The sequence below is a fragment of the Asterias rubens genome, chromosome 7, assembly GCF_902459465.1.
Source record: "Asterias rubens chromosome 7, eAstRub1.3, whole genome shotgun sequence".
NCBI classification, from domain to species: domain Eukaryota; kingdom Metazoa; phylum Echinodermata; class Asteroidea; order Forcipulatida; family Asteriidae; genus Asterias; species Asterias rubens.
The window spans coordinates 13,124,575-13,149,537 of record NC_047068.1 but is presented as its reverse complement, the minus strand read 5'-3'; the positions used below and the strand labels follow the sequence as shown (position 1 = coordinate 13,149,537).

The window sequence follows — 24,963 nt, the reverse complement described above, 5'->3', positions numbered from 1 at the left end:
TTTACGTACGCGATGCTCTGAAGAATCCAATTTCAGAGGTTTTTAAAACATTTCAGATTGTCAAGGCAGAGATTTACTGCTACAGCATCAATTTAAATCTCACTGTACAAGAGGATAATAGAGCATGGCAACAATGGTGTTGGTTCAGTGTAAAGGAAGGTTTGCAGCGCTATGTGGACTAATGTGTGAATGTATAGAGGATGCTGACTAGGGCAGCTGCAGCAAGTCTTGAAGGTAGGGCATTTGATGTTGTGATATCATTTACTATGGGAGACTTCTCTCAAGTGACAGCAAACTTACCCAGTAAAGCCTTTTTCACGTGAGAGCAATTTAGCAAGGGTACCTTGCTAAATTGTGTAGCATGGTTGTAAAATTGTACGCAATGTACCTCGTGTGAAAAGACAAAAAAAAATTTCTACTGTCCGAGTTCTCTTGCAAAATCTTGTCAAACATTGCTACATTTTACAACCATACTAGAATTTTAAAGCAAGGGACCCCTGTTAAATTGATGTTGTGTGAATAGCACTTAAGCCCACAGTAAAGTCCTTTTCACATGACAGCGATTTAGCAGGGGTCACTTGCTTAGTTTAAGCATGGCTGTGAAACTTTAAAAATTCCACTTTATGTGAAAGGACAACAATGCTTGGATTCCGAATCTTCTCATTTTTGCTGTCCATGGAATGTGGACCGTACATTGTTGTCCTTTCACACAAGGCACAATTGGTAAAATTTTGCAACCATGCAAAAAAATAAGCAAGGGACCCTTGCTAAATAACTGTCATCTGAAAAGGGCTTATGAAAACAATCTTGGCTTTTTTGGTTTACACTGACTGTCCTGTTGCAAGTTGATTAAGTCTTCCTCTATTGCCAAAGCTTTTTAGTTATTTATTTATATCTTTCTTTTATTTATTTGATCACACATCCAGCAGCGCAAGATGTTAAATTTTAGAAGTGGGAGGAAAACCCTACATAATCAGGTAGAGATTAACACCTAAAACACATGCCAGGCCCCTGTCTAAGGCAGGATTTGAACCACGCTGAAAGTCAGGGAAACAAACCACTGAGCCGACCTGATCCCAAAATGATTTGATAAATAGGGCACACAAATTTCTGAAAATTTACACTGAGCACTCACTACTAGTAACTAATAACATTTATTTTAGTACATAACTAGGTTTCCTCTTATGTACCGAAATTTTTGGCTTTAAAGCTGCGGTTTGGCTTTTTTTTTTTACTTCCTGCGATTTATGCGCCGAGTGCCTCATACGCCGACACCTAAATATTTGTTTCCTATTTTTTGGGGAAGTGCAGTTTAAACGCCGGGCGGTTTATAATCCGAAAATTACGGTAGCTCATTATAAAATTAAAAGAATAAGACATTACATGTAGGTCAGTCTTTTCAATTCAATCAATGGACCCTTCCCTTGAAATATGCTAATTACATTCACGCATGCGTACAGACCCTATTGGTTGGCAATAGCCATAGAGTTGTGCACTAAGCAGACGCGCAAACGCGCCGTGCGTCACACAGTCGTTTGCCGTGTACAAAACAGCGCAATATTTACTTTTTTTTTTGCCAACTAAAATGTTAGTGCGCACGCGCTATGTGCAATTTACATAATTCATCGGAAGGGTCTGTTACAAATGCAATTATTTTTTTAATCTGCTTAAGAAATCTTGTGCATCACCTGATCACGACTCATCGAGGACGTTAATCAAAATCCTGAAATCCCTTTTTATTTTGAGGGATCAAAACTTGCTAACAGATAAAGTGCACACAAATGCAAAATAGAAAGTATGACGTGTAATAAGATTAAGATTTTATCCACCCTACAAACTAGCTGGTATTAAAACTACATTGCACATAGCTTCAAGTCTATTTCATTAATTGCTTTGTATTGTTTAAGTTTGTTGCTGTAATTTTTTTGAATGAATTTTGTTAATGGTTTATTGTAAAATTAGATGCAATTATATCTTCTCATCGTGATGTCTTTTTATATCTTGAAATAATAAATAACCATTTGTCTATGTCAAACTGTTTTTAATATAACTGTGAATTATAATCAGTTACAAATATTCAAGTCATGGATGGGGAAGAATCATTCTGTTAAAACACATTAAAGACACTGGACAACACTATTGGTAATTGTCAAAGACTAGTCTTCACAGTTAGTGTATCTCAACATATGCGTAAAATAACAAACCAGTGGAAATTTGAGCTCAATTGGTTGTCAAAGAAAAAACACCCTTGTCACACAAATATGTGTGCTTTCAGATGCTTGATTTCGAGACCTCAAATTCTTAATCTGAGGTCTCGAAATCAAGTTCTTGGAAAATTACTTCTTTCTCAAAAATTACGTCACTTCAGAGGGAGCCATTTCTCACAATACTATCCAATTAACCTCTCCCCATTACTCGTAATCAAGTAGGGTTTTATGCTAATAATTATTTTGAGTAATTACCAATAGTGTCCACTGCCTTTAAAATACATTCAAGTCGTTGTTTGAAGCCTCAACCACCTGCCCCCCAATTTGTTTGTTACTACAGAATTTAATAAACATTCATGTACACTTCAACTCTAGACACCATGTTATTTAATCAAATTAACATACTGACTGACAAAAGATAATTACATGAAATTATCTGTACACGAGTCTACGACACAATGCGACTACTGGTAGGGTGTTGTATCTACTTTACCATGTACCTAAGATAGGGGAGAGGCTCCAATTATAACATCAGCACATTCAGGTACATACAGTACAACTGTCAATGTCGTTCATCTACTGTACATCACTGGACAGTAGACACACCTAAATGTACATCCTAGAAATTTAATGATTAAAAATCTAGAATAAAAGACCTGCACAATACCATTTTCCGTTCACCAATTGTTTTCTATTTAATGAGTTTTCAATATATGTAAACCAACAACCTGTTAAACTGTCTCTACATCGTAACCAAAACCCTGCGAATCTGCCTCTTCAAGTAAACTAAAAACCTGCTAAACTGTCTCTACATCGTATCCAAAACCCTGCTAAACTGCCTCTTCAAGTAAACTAAAAACCTGCTAAACTGTCTCTACATCATATCCAAAACCCTGCTAAACTGCCTCTTCAAGTAAACTAAAAACCTACTAAACTGTCTCTACATTATGTACAATGTAGATATAAACCAAATCCCTGTTAAACTGTCCAGAAACTACAACCCCTAAACCTGTTAAATTGCCTACATGTACAGGTGAAGCCAAAACATGTTAAACATCTCTACATGTAAACCAAAACCCTGCTAAAATGCCTAAACCCAAAACAGTTTAAAGCCACTGGACACTATCATGACTATTGGTATTTGTCAAAGACCGGTCGTCTCACTTGCTGTATCTCAACATATGCATAAAACAACAAACCTGTGAAAATTTGAGCTCAGTAGGTCATCGAAGTTGCGAGATAATAATGAAAGAAAAAACACCCTTGTCATACGAAGTTGTGTGCTTTCAGATGTTTGATTTCGAGACCTCAAATTCTAAATCTGAGGTCTCGAAATCAAATTCGTGGAAAATTACTTCTTTCTCGAAAAGTACTCCAGTTCAGAGGGAGCCATTTCTCACAATGTTTTATACTAACCAACCTCTCCCGTTACTCGTTACCAAGCAAGGTTTTATGCTAATAATTATTTTTAGTAATTACCAATAGTGTCCACTGCCTTTAAGTGCCTAGAGGCTAAGTTGCCAGAGAATAATGACAGAAAAAACACCATCGTTGCGTAAAATTGTGTGCTTTCAGATGCCTGAGAAGTCTTTCTCAGATTAAAATATTTTAATGAGAAATAACTTCTTTCTCAAAAACTATGTTACTTCAGAGGGAGTTGTCTCTCACCCAGTTTTATTCTAAATTATTTAAGCTTTTGTTTCCAAGTAAGTTTTGATGATAATAAATATTTTGAGTAGATACATGTACCAATATAGTTCACTGCCTTTAATTGTAAACCAACAACCTGTTCAACTGTCTCTACATGTAAATCAGAAACCTAATTGGAGCTGTTATTATTTAAATTCTATCCTCTATAACATGAATGTAGATTATATTAATTAAAGCTAACTTGTGAAAAATTCAAAATGTGGTGGTTATTTTGAGATATCAAAAAAACATCTGGAGCGGTTATGAGCGTGGGAAGAAAAATCCATAGCTGAAATACACAATCTGATGACAAACATTTCTCAGATTGAGCATTTTTTTAATCCCTTTCTCTAAAACCACATTCCTCTGAAGGGACACACTCTTTTTAACATTATATATTATCAACAGCTACAGTGCATATTACCCCAATCATGGAGGCTACCTCCGTGCCCCAATGTACCAAGTAAGATTTTATGGTAATTTATTAGGTATACCCTCCCTATAAAAACCATGTGTATGATTTATCTAAAATGTGAATCAATCTCAATTGCTAAGCAAAATGTGATATCACAATTCACTAATAATAATACTAAAGTGATGCTCATGAAGTTCATGAAGTTGAGTCTTAGTGTTTTGTGAACACCAGAGGTCAAATTCATAGTCCTACCTTAGTCCTAGTCCTAGGACTCTTAAGTTATTATAAACTTTATGCTAGTCCTAATATAATAAACTGGAGCTCTATCTATTGTTGGAATATGAAGTAACACATGGGCACCATTCCGGTAAGCAAATGATTTGTTATATCATTGTACCAATGGCTATTGTCTGCATTGATCTACTGTTGCATCTGAAGAGTTGCTTACTGAAATGACATCCAGTGTACACTTCACATTCCACCCCAGGTTGCCCATCTTGAGCTTGCAGAGCTTTACGATCTTAGGTGTGCAGTACAACAGGTACATGTACATGTCACAATGGGTACATGTACGTGCCACACAGTGACAAACTGTTACCATTTGCATATTCTCCACTTGGGCAGAAAAATATTTCAGGGGTAATTGATGCATGAAAACATCGTACAAATTTCAGCTCCACCATGATTTCATCAACTCCTACTGAAGATGATGTACCAAAATTGATGAGGTACAAATTTATCAAGCAGAAATTTTCAGCATTTCTAATTTGTCTGCGTGTATAAAAAATACTTGGGGAAAAAGACAAGCTTGGATTTATGGCGGGGTCAACATCAAACATCATCAATCCTAGTAGGAGAACTGCATTATTTGTTTTGCTTACTCAGGATGGTCAAACATCCAGCGAGGTTGGTCAACAAAAGCCAAAAACCACAGCGGAGAACCTCATAAATTGCATTACGTTCCATAACCCAGTACACTGTGAAGTATGCAAACATGATCACCCAACTTGTTCAGTGAAACAATTCAAGATTGTCCATGCTAATAAGCTGCTGTTACCAAAACAAGTTAGATAGTGTGACAATTAATCAATTTCCAAGTCAATTGAATAACAATAGGCTGCCTCATATGTGTAATATCTTTGTGACAAAAACATTTTGACTCTATGAACCTGAAGATATCTTTCAATTTCCCTAGAGTATCAAATATAAGCTTTATACACAAGACAAATGATATCTGTATAGATCTTCTATTAATGCTTGCTCAACTCATTTTGTTTTTGGTCTTGTATAACAAACTCTGGTCTATTAAACATTTCGAGCTACAAGCCCTGCCATTTTGTGGATTTCCCCCCCAAATTCAAACCCTTTATGTTACCAAAATCAATTTATTTGTATGTTAGAAAAGAGGTAGGGGTAAGGTTTTCATTGTGAAAAAAAAAAGATATCATTTACCTTAATTCTTACTCTTTTGATTTGAAGTTATGTACAAATAATGTTGGTAAACAAACCCACAAGCTGACATACATGTACATGTACTGTATTGGTTGTAAGATGTTGTAATGTGGAAATCTTCATGTACCACGATTGTACATTAGCTTGATCGTTTGGTTAATTGCAAGTACAATGTATGAATTCATGCAAAGGGTACACTGTCTCAAAGAGCAAGCATGAAAGTACAAATCAGATATTGTCAAAATCTTCAAACGTACAAGAATCCATCACGGGTAAGATACACTTGCATTCACAATGAAATGCTGGCTTCTGGCTCACTGGACAAACTGTATAGGTGCAGTGTGCAGACATCCCTACTTGACTAAACACCGAGCTTCTTAAGGAAATCAGTGTTGGCATATACCCCTTACGATCAAACTCTCTCTCTGAGCCAGAAAATGTAATTTGCAGCACATCAATGTCGCATTTTTAGGCATCAACAGTCAGCTTTATGCCCATTCTGCATGATTTCCACAACGCTCAACTTTGATATTTTACACTTTTTAAACCGCCTACGAGTGCATGTGACAATCTCCATCATGTAAGGAACACTGATGACATGCAAAACTTAAAAGTTTGCACTTATGTACAAAGACTGTACTTTAATTGGTTTCATTTTGGTGCAAAGTGTAACAACTTCCTTCTCAGATGTGGTGGTTCTAAAAGGAGCTGGTTGTTTTTTTCAAAAGTTCTTGCTAAAAATGACAGTGAATGTTTTATTGTGTATTTACTGTACAATTTAGGCTTACAGCATTTTACTTTACAATTGAGATTTTGTTCCCGGTATTGTGTAAACCTCAATTGCCAAAAAGGGCATTTACTGTGTTTTTCAATAGTGATAAAAAGGGCTTTTAATAGATCAATTAAAACACTTTTAAAAAGTGATGAATGACTGAATGAGTGTTATTTATTAACCATCACATACTTCGAAATGTGAATATTATAACAATTGCTTAAAAATAGGAGAGTCCACATGTGTACCACATAATGCAAGTTTACATTACACATGTACATGTGCACACTACATCATATCATTTAAAATGCATGGAATGTTTGCTTTTGCACGAGTGGGCGATTTTAATTATTTTTAAAGAACACATCCAAATGTCACAATAATACGCACAGTGCATGACAATGACTACTCTTATAAACAGGAAATTACTTTGCTCCCTCCCTGCTGCAAAGGTCTAATTATGGAACAGATTGTTCAATAGAATCCCACAAAAATGTGTCTTTGTGTTATTGTTATGAAAAAAAACCTCCTAAAACAAGGTTTTTGGTTGTAACAATCATCATTGATTAACTGCATAGTTGAAGTAAATTACGCTTGCTGACACAAACACTTACTAACACCCTATATAAAATTAGCTCATTATTTGAAGAAACAAATTTGAATGATTATTTCTACAGTGCAGAACCCCTTATGTGCGTGTTTGCAGAACAAACAATACAGACACGACCCTAAGGTGCGACCCTAGAAGCATAAGGTGCAAACTGTACGGATGACAAAAAGATATTTGTTTTTTAAATTACAGCTACAACAGCTAGAAAATTACAACAATAACCAGCTTTATAAAGTAAGTTTGAAACCAAGTAAATGTGTTAGAATTTTATGGCAATCAAGTCTTCCATACGTACAGAATGGCATTTTACTAAATCTTACTTGGTCTTCTGAAATCATAGTTTTGTTTTGGCTGATTTTCTCAATAGCACTAACAACTATGTTAGTGTAATATAGTCTTATAGTCTATGCTTGATTACGCCTAAAAATAATTAAAATCATCTTTTCACAATTTCTTTCCCTAATAGGGACACAAGTAAAGATTCCATGTGCAGAATGGAGTTACAAAGCAGATGGAATTTGTAAAGATAGCATTATATGACAATGCAGCATTCTTCAACAGATGTAGATTATTTGTGTCATCCTATAACATATACAGTGTAATAACTGCATACTGAACACAACAAAGGACTCTAGAAGACGATAAATTCTTTGATAAATTATATCACACATACCTCAATAACTGATGATGCCATTAACTTACAATCACCTGAATATCAGCTCAAACATTGCAATAACGACAGTGAATACTATACAATCTCTTCCACACCACTTAACAGTTGCAAAAGGCGTTCCGAGTTGCCACTTAAGACGCAGAGTGAACCCAAAAAATAGCGATGGCTCAAAGAATTGTCATCTTTTAGAAATAATCATCCACGAACAACTTCAGCTGCTGACCACACAGGGCAGCTGCGATGAATTATACAGATTATGTTGAACTAACATCAGATTTTATACATATATAGCAATGGTGTTAAGGCCTACTGGAGGAAATGTAATAAAAACCCATCCCTGAGCTCTATGATTAATTTCACTTCACGGTATTCCCTACGAAAACAAACATTTGCTGTGACCGTCTGACTGAATGAATTTGTTGGGATTGTTGCAATCTAAGATTTGATGGCATTGGTGGTGACGTCTGATACATATCAATCCCCCTCTTCAAGCTGGTGGACCAATCAGAATAATATCCCATTATAAATATTAATTTCTACATCAAGTGACGTCAAGTATAAACTCCATCAGTGACTGACAGATGTGGCAAACACTTGATTCCACTCACACAGGACTGTGCTCCCTGTGCATCTACCAATCCGTGTGTATTTATTTATTTTTTTCCCGAAAAATATAACAACCAGAAGGGTCCTTCATTATGCAGTGTTTTGCCCAACATAGTTCAACAGAACCATTATAAGTTCAGGCATCCATAACAAAAACTAACCGGCACAACACTTCAAGTGACGGGCAACGCTACATTTGATTTCAATTTGGGAAAAATCCCATTGGAGTTTGGGTTGAGAAGTAGGGAGTTGCCCAGGAGGCCACTTTGTAGAGCGTGTCAAACAACAGAAAAGTTTCCACGATATTGATGTTGTCTTTGGATACAGGTAGGCGGGACCCCACACACTCCTTCCAAGGGAGACTGCTTGTGTACTTATCCTACGCATGAAAACTTAGAGGAAAACAAGGCAATGTTTTCACAGGAACAATATCGAGGACCTAAAGACACACACCAGTACGTAGAATATAACTAGTTCAGGGAATTACAATTAGGATCATGGCCAGCAGCAGGAAGGGTTGATGCCAGCTACGGTCGATGGTAAATATGGTCACATGGCGTCACGTAATCTTAGTTGCTGTAAATGTAGGTCAGTCTTGAAGGATCGCGGATGCATGAAGCACTGAACTTTCCCAAAAGGTAGAACATAATGAACTTGGATTTTTTTTTGTATAGTTCAGTTAACCATTGGAGAAACAGCATTGCTCTCTTTTTAAATCAGGGATGGTAAGATTTGGAAAATGCCTCTCTCTTTTGTAGACTTAATTGTTTAAAACTACTTTTGAATTAGTAATTTTTGTGATGTAATTTGTAATAAATTGATTTCTAATCAGTAAACAAACTTGAATGTTTTCTAGTGCACACAGGGATTTTTGTTATTGCTAACTCTGATGAAATAAATAAAGAATTGAAATTGCCTTATATAAGCCTCTTATGCTTAAATGACAACCCTCATTTCTCGAACCTCTGGTTTTGCCTCATGATTTTGATTACCTTCCTTCATCTCAACCAGAACCAGTTCCTCCAAGGCTACACTGACCGCGCTTGACAAGGGCATTAAGTCCACAAATGGTCAGAGGAGAAATGATGGTACTAAATGATTCTGATGGACATGGGGAAGAGGGTCACTCACAATTATTAACAAAATATCTTTGTCTTAAATTTCTAATAGACACACGATCTTTCAGATCCAGCATCTTTTATGCAAGCACAAAGACTTGCTAAGCACAGAAAACCCTTACTTAGCAAAGATAAGTTACCAGCCGAAATACAGTACATTTACGACTGCTTTGACTGGTACCCCACTCATTTCTTGCTTAGCAAAGGAAAACACCTGTAGGAAAATTGACCCAGGATGAATTAATGCACTGATGTCTTTAGACCTCACAGAAGAATGCTTTGAGCAAGTCTTGGTTTATTTTTTTGCTCTCTGTGTTTAAAAAAAGGTGACTTGATTCTGCAGTGCTTTATACCAAATAAAAATTAAAAATCAGTGACTGAGATCATGATAATACAATTCAGGTCGTTGGTCATTTTGCAGCATGGCTGAAACCAAGACTTTCGCATGGATTATTTCCCAACCTCCGAACATGGGAAACGCGCCGTATCGCCAAGTCTATTCTTGGTTTGTTTTCTAGACCATCGTCAACCAAAATGAACTCAAGAAGAAAAACGGACCCTCTGTCGAGTTATCACGATACATTTATGTTATATTACGTTATGTTACGCTACATTACGTGTATGAGACAGTAACGCCTTGGACCAAGACTACATTGCTGTTAACCAGAGTGTACAAATAGCTCTTATTCAAAACAGGGTACAACAACTTTCAGGACTAATTAATAAATGATAATGCAGCTAGCTACTACATGTAATAGCAGAAGGCCGTGTCTCAATGATTGCATACTGATGCATGCATAGAGTAAGAAGCCTGTAGAGTCAAGGCTATCATTCTCCTCCAGTACAACAGGAAAATTACTCAACTAAAACAAATGCAGGGAGACAGCCAACAACACTAGCCTCTGCCTGTTTAAGCATAGACCTTACTTTATGGTTTAAAGACACGTCACGGTTGGTATTGACAAAGACCAGTATTCTCACTTTAATACTTGGTGTATCCAAACATGTATGCATGAAATAAAAAAATCTGTGAACATTTTGACTCAATTGGTTGTCCATAACAATGAAAGAAAAAACACCCCTGTTGCTCAAATGTGTATGCTTTCAGATGTCTAAAAAAATATTACAAAAATTCAGGCCTGAACTGAAGCCTTTTAATAATGGAGTAAGAAATTACCTCTTTCTCATAAACTATGTCCCTTCAGAGGGAGCTGCTTTTAACAATGTTCTATACCATCAACAACTCTCCATTGCTCGTTACGAAGCAAGGTTTGTATGGGAATAATTATTTTGAGATACTACAAATAGTATCCAGTGCCTTTGAGCAAAGTTTCCTAATAGTATTAGAACATTTGTGTACTACAGTTGATCAATGAAATTGAGGCCATACAGCACTGAAGACATTTCAGCTGATCTGAACTTTACATGTACATTCAAGGTATTTCACACACAAAAACTGCCAATGATATAGTAGTAGTCAATTAAAAAACTGAAACTGAAGTATTGTCAAGATCCAGACATTATCTCACAACCATCAGCGGATCAGCCATATATACAATTTTCTTTGAATATATATTTGTGCATTGTCAGTGGCATGTGAAAAAGTTGTTTTATTTCGTTTTGAAACAACAGCATCTGCCAAATTTGTTAAATGAAAAAAAGCTTCTATCAAAATTAAATTCAGGGAAAAGCAGGACATGTAACTGAAGTCTCATGATTAAGTTCAAGTTACCCAATTGATTATCTCAAAATGTCCATCATGAAAACCTGCAAATCTTATTAACCAGATTACATCTTTTCAAGCGTAAACAAATTTAACAAAATGCGTGGTGCATTAGGCATGCATTGGACAATTAACATCACTAACGATGCTTACTTTCCTAATCTTAAATCTATGAATAAATTAGTAGTAGATGGGGGGAAAAGTGAAGTGGCTATAGGAGAATTGCAATGCTAGTTATTACATAACCTTTGCTGAAATTGTTGTCTTCTTCCATCTCATTTTGTGAACAATATAATTTTTAATTAAGAAAAACATACTTGTTGTTTTAGTCTGAAAGTTACTACAATTTTTGTTTGCGAAATATTTCCTTCTGAGATGAAGTCATATTTGAGAAAACTGTATCTGATAATGCAATAACTGATTGTTCCAACCAATATCAAAGACAATATTTGTTAGTAACATTTTGTGTTTTCCTTTTAGGGATTATTCTTCATGCGTGAACATTATTTGCTCTGAATTTTCAGCATGATATCTCCAAAACAGGACCACCTTTTGAAACAAAATTGTCATAGGTATAACTTAAAACAGAAGGGCATGGTTCCAAAAATCAAAGGTATGCTTTGCCTTTAATTAAAAAAAAAAATTAAATGTACTTGACCTCCCTCCATTTCAGGTCGTAAATTAAAAGTGACCAACACTAAAATTAGAAAAATGTTGATATAGAAAATGCAGCGAAGCAAGTAATTTTATCGTAACATTGACATGATGGACAATCAACATGTGATCTTTAAATGTTTCAAACTTGACAACTTTAATTTAAATTTCAAACGAGAATAGATAATTAAGGGCATTCTATGCACTTCGATGTTATATTTTGTTGTCAAGGTCCTGTTGTCAAGCTAGCATGTCCGGCCGATAAGCACAAATTGTGCGTCGATATATGCCCTAAACAAATTATATGTAGTTTTGGTTACTTTTTTCCATAAAATATAACCATTTCAAATGTACCCGTAGAGCTTATAAAACGAAAAAAAAAAAACTTCTAAGAAAAAAAGCAATTTTAGAGGCTGTTTTTATTTAGCATGTTTTTGACAAATTTGCAGAATACCTTGTAGGTTTAAAAAATCCTGGGAGGAACCATATATAAGTGCATTCACAAAACTAGACATGTGTTTCTTTAGAATGCGAAACGAGAAGTGTTAGAGATTTTAATAATAAAAGAGGAAGGCCTGCATGCCTGTGTGCATAAATAAATAATAAGTCATAAGATTACTTTAACAAGATTTTGCATATGATCTAAAATTCAACTTGATTTGAGTAAGCACGGTTTAAAAGACCCTCCCCCAGCAATAATAACTATCAAACAATTGTATTTAATGGATTAATGAGTTTAAACTACCCTTTAATCCAAAACCATATTTTGGGAATTTAAGATTAATAAATACTACTAGCCAATTCCTTTAAACAAAACAGGAGTTGGAATATTTTTAGTTTAATTATACAAATTTTGATGCAGCTTAGCATCAAAATTTCTTTTATTTTTATTTTTATGAAAATGCAAAACAAAAACACCAAAAGAATAACAAGTGAATTTGATTGGATTTGTCATAAATCTACTGAGATTACATGTTCCAAATATAACTACCGATTAATTATGCTTAAGAAGTTTTGAGTTAAATACCACTTATCAAAATACCACCTGCCATAACATTTCAGAATAATCAACAAAAATACGGTACAAGGAAAATGAAGAGAAAAAAACACGAAAAAAACACACAACAACAATAGGTTTTTGATTAGATACCAATTGTCACTAATCTACCGAGACTGCATGTTCCAAAATACAACTACCATGTACCAATTAGTTACGTAGGCAGAAATTTTGATTTAAATACCACTGTCAAGATACCACCTGTGATCAATTATAACAACTAAGAATAATCAACAATTAATAAATGTGCGGTATGAAGGGGGGGGGGATGTAATTTTGTTTAAGTGTTCTTGATTGGATATACCATAAATCTACCGAGATTGCATGTTCCAAATATAACAACCAATCAATATGTATTCAGAGTTAACTAAATACCACTTATCAAAATGCTACTTGTCATTATAATATTTCAGAATGATCAACAATTGATAAAAAATATGTGCGGTATGCGATAAGAAACTCACAGTGACTGGAGGAGTATCTTGAGAAGCACTGGCAGACGAGGCCTGTGCTGACGACGGGGCCGCCGCCGCCGGATCCTGAGCAGGTAGAGGAGTTAATGTTTGAGATGTGGATGATTTTCCACTGGAAGTTTTCTTCCTCCTTCGAAAGAAATTCAACATATTTGCTAGCTTAAGGAGTCAGACAAAAGGCACAGCCTTGCCTAGGAATGTGGAAAAAAAATATGGGCGTTTATGATACAAAAAGATAAAATCCCACAGGTTGGTCGTAATTTACACACTCATCACGACGCCATTGTTGAAGATGGAAGCATCATCTCATTGAAAGACAGTTAAATTACATCCATAAGCTCATTGTAATCAAAGGCGGCAATCTGGTGTGAGGCCACAGTGTATACATCCATCCATCTGGGGCTCAGAATAGGCGCGAAGAGTAGAGATAACAAGCCGATGAAGTTGCCAGAGAGCTGGATACGTGCGCCGTGTTTCACCACGAATCTCCGCCAACGGTTCGAATATTGCCCATCGCTCACGAATAATATGAAAATGAGCTCACTTCATTCGCCTGAGCGAAGCCTAAGCAGTCGGGTATACAAACACCGTATGCGGGTTACACATTGCGTGCGACGAAACGAAAGTCCTCTCTTCTGCTGCTTTGCCAGGAAATTATGTATGCAGGTAGTTGGAGAGAATGAGCGAACAAGTCGGATGTCCGCCACACTGTTTATTCTTCGGTCAATCTCTCCGTTGACATATACGGTAGTGTGCACGGTATACGTACATGTATGTACGGCAGTTTTCACCCAGAGCCACTGCTAGGTTCAGTCCGCCCATTTTCCTCTCTCTCTCTCTCTCTCTATACATTAAAAACACACAGTCCATGTACGGTTGAACCCGAACGTTGATGAGAATCGTGATAGCCTTTGGCCTCCATAACCCAACAAGCTTATTATGCCAAACCCAATGAACCAAGCTTTCCAATCTATAATATCAAGCGAAACCTCTCCGATCTCGTACACGAAGCGGCGCTGTCGAGGTCGGTCGGCTGACGAAAGCATGGTCGATAGTCATCACACCAACTCAACGGCTGTTCGTGATTATTGAGTCGAAAACGACGAACAAAACGCTTCAAGATAACATGTTTTCAAGCCGATATTACACAGACAGCCCAGACAAGAAACGTTCTTTAGATCACTGAACATGAATACAGGCTCTCCTATGACTTTTTCTGCCACATCACAACATACCGTAACCGCAAGAATACCTCAATTTAGAAACTCCATAATATCTACGGAGATTATAGTTGACGGAAATTATACAGTCGTTTATTTATCCGAAACCCTAAAAAACACATCGATGTGCACGTCATGTTCTATTCAGTTACATCTTTAAAGGGGCACACAACACGGGAACTTGTCGAGAACAACGCAATACTTGTACTTTGTATCAAGCTATAGGCCGAATTTATTTTCAATTAGTTGGAGAAATTGTACAAATCGTCAAATTTGAAGTGAAGCAGTTTAGTCAAAGTCAAATCATGGAGGTAGAAATAGACCTTCAACACGGTGAAGCCATCTTGAATTTCTCCTATTGATATCAATGTTACCAAACCGAGGCTGGAAGAACAAAATAGTCTGGTTCCTATTTTCAACATGATTATTGGCACTCATTGTTGTTATCCGATACGAGGCACATGACCAATATGTAGTCAACCGTAGACCAGACCGACCAGACCAGAAAACTCTGCACACATTCCATGCTGCAATAAACACAGACGGGCGATTGGCTCACATGCATGTTGTTAAAACCAGCCCATGGCCTATCCCAGTTTAACCACAGTTCCTTCTCACATTACAACGAAGTGCAACGCTCCGACTTCCAAGAATTGGAAACCGCCACATTGGTTGCCGATTTTCCTTCCACATCGGTCTAAGATTCTGCGGTTATAATAAGTCGCACGGCTTTGTTTACAACATTCCAAACCGTCTCGATATTGGTCCTCATGTGTACTTGGAAATGACCATGTTTTAATTGACCCATCGAAAAGACAATACTAGGCCTCTTGAGAATTTATTTAGCTCAGTGACACGTCCTCCTCTGTATCCTTATTAAAATATAAAAATGCAAAAAAAAACAAAAAATGCAGTATCCATGTTTATTACACACAATCTCTGCTGCAAGGTTTTTGCCCAGAAAAGGCATGCAATACTTAACAATCTTTGAAACACCTTGGAGATTCCTGTCTTAGATGAAGACAGTTGACGTATGACAATTATATTTTATTTAATACGGCACAACATTATCGCAATCCCCGACCGCAAAATTTTAGAAAAAGTAGCATTTAATAAAATTTAAAAAACGAAAAGCATTACAAAGAACAAACAACTGTCTACGTTAAAGGATGTGAATATCATACTTGATAATACTATAGATTTAAACACAACTACGAGGTAAAAAGATGGTCATAATGATGGAAAATTTCCCTTTAAATCTGAAAAAGTTAGTAAAACAATAGTTTTTAAATTACGACGATTCCAAAACCTATTATGTTTGAAAACAGCGACAACGTATAAAATAGCATTTGACCAAACTTCTTATGTCATGATTGTAGTTGTGATTTCATGGTTTTTCCATGTACTGTTGGCTATACATAAGTGCAGATGCGTACTTTGACCAAACATCAAGTTTGAGCTGATGGCTGCAACGTTATTGTATTTTCAATCCGCGACTTCATGTAAAATTTAAAATGCACGGTGTAAGTATTATTTTGAACGCTCGTTTTTCGAATTCGCATTTCAACCGTCGGAACTCACCTAGTGAAAACATTACTCCAAATAATATTCTTAATCCAAATTTAATGTCAGCGATATACATGTATTATGGTTCCACAAATTACCCAGTTTTATGTCAGCGATAGGCTATAATGGTTCCACAAATTACCCAGTTAGTTTCAACAGGTGTATATACGGACACCATTCCTTCATTGGAGATACCATCCTCAAAAAGGTTTTCCACCGGATTACGTGACGTTTTATGCACTACGAAATTGACGTTTTATGCACTACGAAATTTTGTTCTTCAAAATCAATTCAAATTTTTTGACCGGGGTGGCAATTCTTAAAAACAGAAAAAATGCTATCCGGACCCGCTATTGTCGGGAAATTGGTCGAATCCAACTTGCATTACTTGCCATTTTTTATTTTTAGCTTTCCGCGTTACGTATAGTATATAACTTGTACCCTTTTTACGAGCAAGGTTTGGGAGGGCACATCTTTTTGGCGACAGTTTTGTTTTACCTTTGTCTTTCCTGGACGGACTCTGCTTGTTTTTATAATTATTGTATTTTCCGAAGATAAAACATAACAAATAAACATAAATCACGTCTGTGTAATGAACTTATCAGTCACGACCGCTCCATGTTTGATGAATGAACACATTCACTTCACGGCCCATAATTTGACAGAAATGTACAACACTATTAGGTATTGTGTGCATCTAACAATCATCTTAGAAGTAAAAAAGAAAAAGAACAATGTGTTCCAACATAGATTTTGAAATTAGAATTAGTATACTATTGCATCATGTAGAGCAAACGTTTGCCGAATGCTGTGAAGTTATAAAACGTATACAACTAAAGACTTAATAGCGACCTTGCTGGGTCTTTTACTTTGCCGAGTTTGTAGGTTGATTTCAAAACGAAACTTGGAAATCAAAAAGCCAGTTAATGCAATAACTATATAAGGGACATTTCAAAATTACTGTTTTAAAGTCTTGATACCTGTTCGGGGTTGTTTAAATGCTTCCCCAGCACGCATCCAACGAGGAGAAAAACAATCTTTGCTTCCAAAAAAGTTTTGAATCATTCCATTGCTATAACGTGGTGACCCGTGCTGTGCTTTTGGATCAAGTGAAGTCACGTTACTTCAGTTAAGTTTCCACTTATACACAGACGTTAAATTAACAACAACAGTATATATTGAGATTAATAATAAATATTACCTCTAAAGATGTAGCCATGGTTGCCTGAAGTGATAAAATATGTCCTCGTAAGTTGCTGCTTAAATGCTATGTGCCCAAGACATACGACTTGTAGATACCAGCCTGAATATACACACAAAACAGCTTTGCCCCGTCATATCCAGATGTAAACGCGTTTCAACACTCAAGAATTACAGTCACCCGACTGCTATATCCTTCTGGATATTTTCAGCTGAAGGGTACAGTGAGACCTCAACATCGCAAAAACAAGATATATACAAAAGGTGAGCGGACGTAGCTAATCAATGATTTCCTACATAACTTATAGCGAAAATTCACTGAATCCCGTGCGGGGTTGGACTACCCTAGTTGAGCCAAGAATGACGAAAGAAGGCCCCCACGCTTGTTTTCCTTATAGGTAAAGGGGTCCTTCATACTCGGTGCACCGGCATGATGATGTGATACTCAGAAGTGCAGGGTGAAGTACATACGAGACTCGTATACGGAATCTATCAAACTGGGAAAGAAAAACCTGCGATGATTTCGACTTCATCCGGCATCCAAATTGATAGTTTTCCAAAAGCACACAACGCACCTGCTTTTGATTCGAATTAACCTAGTATAGTAATTACTCTATGTCGGTTTGAGTGTACCCAAACTAAAAATGGATGAAACATTTGTCTTTGAGTTGAACATTTACTAAACCTGTACGTGAGACATTCAAACTACATAGGCTTAGCTAGCATTATTGGATACCAAGTCCCCATACAAATCAGGTTAAAATCTGCCTGAGCGCCTTATGAGTGATCTTGATCTTTTGTTATCAATCAAACATGGTGATGTTTGTTTACCGCGTGGCGCTTTGTATACATAGAGTCAAGCTCTTTATGTTTGCTTTGAAAATAAATTAATGTTTTCTGATATTATTTGAGCCGCTTTTATTCATAAAATGATCTGGTTTCCTGACTACGAACGCTTGTTATCTATTTCAAAAATTGTAACTTAGCCTTTAAAGACACTGATGACTGGTAACGTTTAACAACGAAAGTCATGAAAACATGGATGGATAACATTTCATCTTCAACCAATTAAAAGCTAATAGTTCTTGTTTAGCAGTAGAAAAATTAAACAAGAGACTGCGTTTGAAGTACATTATATTGACGACACATACACCCTCAACTCATTTTTTAAATGACACTTCACAGTTATATCAAAGTAATACACATAAGGCATAGTGTTGTTGTTTTAAAGCCTTAACATTCATATACACGGAATATATTTTGTCTCAAAACGGATTAAAAGATAACACAAAGTTAAGTAATATTTGAGTGTTTAGATCAGCATTTTCAGAGAATTAATCATCTATCGATGAGACCATAAAGACCGAGTGGAATAATAGTGCCCGCCCCCCCCCAAAAAAAAAAATGTCATTGTAAAGAATTACCGAAATCAGAAGATTAAGGTTTTCTTTATATTATCAGACACTCCTAACTCACTAGTCGTACATAATAGACCCCCTGCATAGCCTCTAAAACAGCGCCCTCAATGAGGCAAAAGGAGGCAGATCTTTGGACAAAAACTGAACATACTTCAGTGTGTACAAGCAGACAAAAGCAAACAAACATATACATGTTCATGCGACACTACAATAAGCTCTGTGACACACAATAAAAGTTGCAAACAGTTTTTTTGTAAGGATAACTCCCCTAAGGACATGACAGCGGCTTGGGAAAGGTCTATAATATAACAAGTTTACTGTTTCCTGACTACTTTGAATTGATGGTTAAATGCTGGAGACACAGTGGCATACATGTATTGTTATAACGACAATCACTCAATGTTGTATTAATTTTTGTTTATGTATAAATACACCAACATTGTAACTAACATTGTAGATTGAAATATAGTGCACTTAAAGCACATTGTTAGATCAATCCAAGACTATTAAAACGATGGCGATAAGTCATCTAAAATACCATAGGGCAAGGACCAACAGTATACTTTAGGTCAATAACATTTAGTTAGATAAAACAAATAAAAAAACTAAATACTTCTGTTTTTGATGATAATGTTTTTTCCAAGGTAGTTTCACCTGCCCTCTCGACGAAGTGATAGCTTACGTGCACATACGCCAATTTTAAAACTGTATTGCTATAAATAACCAGAAACTTCTTACAATTTGTAAATACATGTATACATGTATATATAGCTTACTGTTGTGAATTAACAGACATCAGCCACATTCAACACATTCTTAAAGCCAGTGGACACTATTGGTAATTGTCAAAGACCAGTCTTCTCACTTGGTGTATCTCAATATATGCATGAAATAACAAACCTGTGAAAATTTGAGCTCAATCGGTTGTAGAAGTTGCGAGATAATAATGAAAGAAAAAACGCCCTTGTCACACGAAGTTGTGTGCGTTTAGATGGTTGATTTCGAGACCTCAAGTTCTAAACTCGAGGTCTCGAAATCAAATTCGTTGAAAATTACTTCTTTCTCGAAAACTACGTCACTTCAGAGGGAGCTGTTTCTCACAATGTTTTATACCATCAACCTCTCCCCATTACTCGTAATCAAGAAAGGTTTTATGATGATAATTATTTTGAGTAATTACCAATAGTGTCCACTGCCTTTAATGGAACAAACTATCCATCTTTGTAGTTGACTCAAAAAATACTTGACTAGAAGGACTGATGCTTTGTTTCTATAAGGGCAAGGGCACCAAGGTGTTTTCTCACCCTGCATCTCTATGGGGAAATTTGAAATTTCTATTAGGGAACTTCAAGGGGCACCAAGGCGAATGACATGGGGCAACGAGGAGTATGCCTCTGTTGCCTCCGTGAAGAGTCAGATACTCAGGCCTGGAACAGTTTGTAAGTCGATGAATCGATTCTTATCCAAAATGTACAAAAACTTACCTATGAAAATGGTTCCATCTGAGACACTGGTAGGTTTGAAGTGACCTTCAAAATAACCTTTACATTTTTCAGGTTGTCTTTACGCTGACAATGCACATTGAAACCAAGGCAATCAGGGTTAGAGTCAGATACTCAGGCCTGGAACAGTTTGTAAGTCGATGAATCGATTCTTATCCAAAATGTACAAAAACTTACCTATGAAAATGGTTCCATCTGAGACACTGGTAGGTTTGAAGTGACCTTCAAATAACCTTTACATTTTTCAGGTTGTCTTTACGCTGACAATGCACATTGAAACCAAGGCAATCAGAACGAATGTATTTGGGTGAAAATTCACAAAACTGTACTAATTAGCTAAACTGCCCTTTAAAGCGATCCCACAAAATCGGTAAACAGTATTGTCCAAAGGCCCACACTTCGTGTATCACAACTTAAAATACCAAACCTGTGAAAATTTAGGCTCAAACGGTCATCGGAGTCGGGAGAAAATAACAGGAAAACCTACCCTTGTTTCCGAACGTTTCGTCCTGTCATGACATAATTAACATTTTATGCAAATAAATATCCTAATTGATGACAGTACAAATCAGTACTTGCCGTGTCATGACACAATTAACAATTTATGCAAATAAATATCCTAATTGATGCCAGTACAAATCAGTACTTGCAATGAGAGACATTTGGACAGTCCTTTTAAGCATTCTTCGCCAGTAATGCGCGTGCTCAGACCGACACGCGCAATACTGGGCAGGTGCGTGTAAAAAATGTAATCCACATATCATGTTACACTATATGGTAAGCGTGTAAACACCACCTCGCCAAGTAATGTGCAATACACTTGGTGTATAACACACAGGGGCCAAAATTATTGTGATGATAATGTCAGAAGAATCAGGTCAATACACCAAATACACACATAAGGCAAAGTCATTATGGTGTGTGCATGATTTACATAATATTAACATAATTATTCAATAGTTATGTACACATAATGTATACTACACTGTGATGCTTGCAAGGTGAGCTCACATTGAGCTCAATAACATAACATTCACTGGAATTGACAGTTTTCGCACAGGCTGTGAAAAAAGAAGGTTTAGACGACTTCAATGTTTATAATTATCATTTTTATGCAAATAATTATTTTAATTGAGGCCAGTATAAATCAGTACTTGCAATGGGAGACTTTTTGGATGGTAGTTTAGGTACAAAGCACTAGCAGCCAATTTCACGAAACGCTAGGCTTAATCCTAACTCGAGATAGGACGAGTAACCTGTCCTAACTTAGGATGGGTTCAATTTGCCTACGTCTTCGGATTCAGACTTTTTCTCGTCCTAAGTCCTAGGATAAATCGTAAGTTAGGATAAGTGATAAGTTTGGTGAAATCGACGGCTGGCCATATTTTAATTATATCATAAGACCCCTTGCACAGTTGCATATGACAACACAAGCAATGAAGAGGTCCAATTACCCTGGTCTTTAATTATCATTGAATAAAAGACCCCTTCCAAAGCATATGACATCAGAATACATGAAGAGCTATCATTGGCTGAGAGTCATGCGCAGAGTATACACACGTGCAGTTTCCATTGTTTGACACAAACTTTGGTGTAGTTTTATGCTTAATAGTACCACTATTTTGCGCACTCATTTTCTCCATATTGTATGATGTTTATTGATGCTTTGTAATGAGACCAATGTAATTTTCGTCCCATCTACCTCTTGATTGGCCCTTTTGTACATACGTTATGTAAAGGTTCTAAGCAGTTTTCAAAATGTTTGTCCCTTGATACTGGATAAAAATCTGAATCAATATTTTTTTTCCCAGCAAAATATTAAAAGTTTAGTCTTTAAAAACATTATAAGTGTTGTACATTTGCCTACATTACTTGTTTACTGTAACAATAAACAATCATTAATTATTTTGTTAACATGTTTTTGATGGTAAGTTCCTAAACCAAACAACTGCCACTCTAGCTTGCGCAGCTTGAGCCCCCACCCCCACCCCTCAAAAAAACAGTACGTCATTGATGAAAATGATTAATAATAACATGTGAAACAACTCACACTAGGGACATTTTGACGTGGTATGACTTTTTCGGAGTATTAACAACCTTTGTGACCTCAGTGAAAGTACTGTATTTAACCATCTGACCCGAGTGATCACTTTTTCACTTATTATTAATATTTATCAGAAAATTTTTGAACAACATTTATAACCATATTTGGGGCTGTGATAGAATTTCAGAATACAACTTCCTCTATCTATGTTTAATAAATTATAAAGAATGCCAAACAGAGTGCCATCTTTTTTTTCCAGGAGAGCTTGTGAATATATTGCAAAATTTTCACATGATATTAAAACCAATACAAGAAAGAATTTAAGCATCATGACAAATTCCTTCAAAAGACAAATTTGCACCCGTTCAGTTGTTTTATTTATCATAAAATTCATCTGAAATTGAAGGCGCATTTAAACCTCAAACAAGCACATATAAATCAAAGAAACAGCAGTCCCACTTAACATCAATGTTACTTGTTAAATGAACCCAACGGAAACCATGTACTACATGAAATTTCCAATAGTTAGCGTGCTGAAGTGACAGTGTGCAGAATGAATGCATGGACATTTATTTTTTACAAATACAAAAAACAACTGTGACGCAATTACTGTCAAAGAAACACACACACAAAAACACAAATTTACCAATTCCAGTTTGGAAAAGTAGTCCTTCAGAAAGGAAGTTGGGTTTTCTGGACGGTGGATGCATAACTGTACGATGCAGTCTTTCAGCACTTGCTGAATGTAGTGTTTCTGAACGTAAGCTTCGCAGTCTTTCAAGCTCTGTTCGTCATCCATGTTGGACGCCATTTTAACCATACCAATGTATGCTAGCTTGCTATAAACACAAACTGTACTGTTCAGAGCGAAACGTACGTTTGGATGGGTGTACTTGTTTTACACACACGTACATAGCATAGGAAAAAAACGTCACTGATGAACCATACCGTGTACCGCTTCGTGCATAATGAAGTTACGTGTGCACTAGTCTTGATTCAAGACTATTTCGTTATTCATATCTACCCTTGATGAAATTAATAACAGGAGTAAGATCATAAACAATAGTAGCGTTTTGAACCAAGACTACGTAAGAACATACTTGTAAATAGTACGGTTTTTAACCCTAGGACGATTTGGGTGGAAAACTCATCTGGCAGTCAAACTTGTTGGTTTTTGGAGGAAGCAGAATTTTCTTCAGTTTGTCATAAATCTATTTATTTGTATACATCTGACGCAAGTTTTTAATGCTCTCTAAATAACCCTTTTCCTTGATATGGTGTAAATAATTTGCTTTCAAGACAACGTTTAATGTTTAGTGTGTAGGATGACAACTTCACCTGGTTGGCGAACTTGATCCCTTTAAAATTGGGAATTGCGAATAAAAAAAAGTAATTTCTCCAAACGACATTGAAATATTTCTTTTCCATTTTCCGTCGTCAAAATTACGTCATAATGAAATTATTAAAATCTTTTACCAAATCATTGCAATGTCGTTTGGGGAAAAAAATTAGCAACCTGGTGTAGTAATTTTATGTCCTCTATGCAATATTATCCGGAGGACATTATTGCATATGCAATAATGTGCGCCGGACGGTTTTGCATATGCAAGCTGCTGCGGACGCTGCTGCGGACAGTATTGCATGGCGGACACAATTGCATCTGTCCGCCCGGACACATTTGCATATGCAGTTGTGTCCGCCCCTGTGCAAAACCGCCCTTGCAGTAAACGCCCCTGGTCGACAGAACACCGTTTGGCAAAGCCCCGGACACGATTGCATTGCAAAAGTGTCCGGGGCGGACAGTATTGCATGGCGGACACAATTGCATATGACACCGGCCCCACATGAAAAGTAACCGAGATGCAGCTTTGGTAAAGTTACTGGAATGCAAACCTATTCAGGACATTCTGATTAGAGCATTATTTTATCAAGTTTCCGATAAAAAAATACTTTTGGCCTAACTTTGACCAAATCACCCGGACTCTGCATGGGGACTCAATACTCAATGTACCACAACGGCTTCAAATTATTATTATAATAACAATTAAAATAACGTTCCATTGTTCTCAGGAATGTGCACTTTAGGAATAATATTCATGACATTCAGAACGTGTGACAATCCCAACCATAATTGGTCATGAAATTTAGAGAATGAAGGAAAAAACACCCTTATTGCACAATGATGTCTGACTCCTCCCGAAGCCTTTCTTATTTTCTTGGATTATAAAAAATACAGGGCTAGGGCCTACGCGCCGCCGCCCCTGCAAATTTGTTAACCTTTTTTTTTTTTTTTTTTTTACATGAGCGGGGCGTTTGTGACAGCAGCCCCGGCTTCTCAAGTTGTGGTTGGACAGGGCCTTACAATTAAAAAGCCTTGTAAACATCTTCTAAACCATAAACTAATCACACAGCAATATAAGTAAAATCTTGCAAATCTGCCGAATCGATGTGACTGTTAGTGTTACAAGAGGTGGACAACATAATCATAAAGAGCAATTAGAAGAAAATATGTATAGTTGTAAGTATTTTAATGTTCATTGTTAACTTACTTATTTGTTTTTAAA

At 36.4% G+C, this 24,963-nt stretch overlaps 1 protein-coding gene across 2 annotated transcripts in view; it reads right to left on the bottom strand.

Moving 5' to 3' along the window:
- LOC117292229 (cAMP-dependent protein kinase regulatory subunit-like) overlaps positions 1-23,257 on the bottom strand; it is a 43,845-nt gene extending 20,588 nt beyond the window's left edge. Inside the window, exon 1 of one of the 2 annotated variants that reach the window (XM_033774203.1) lies at positions 23,046-23,257. In XM_033774203.1, coding sequence (XP_033630094.1) covers positions 23,046-23,219 — 174 coding nt within the window. In that variant the 5' untranslated portion in view covers positions 23,220-23,257. Of the gene's footprint in view, positions 1-13,440; positions 14,281-23,045 lie in introns of those variants that run through there. The other variant, XM_033774204.1, reaches the window with a different exon arrangement.
- Positions 23,258-24,963: the final 1,706 nt, after the last annotated feature.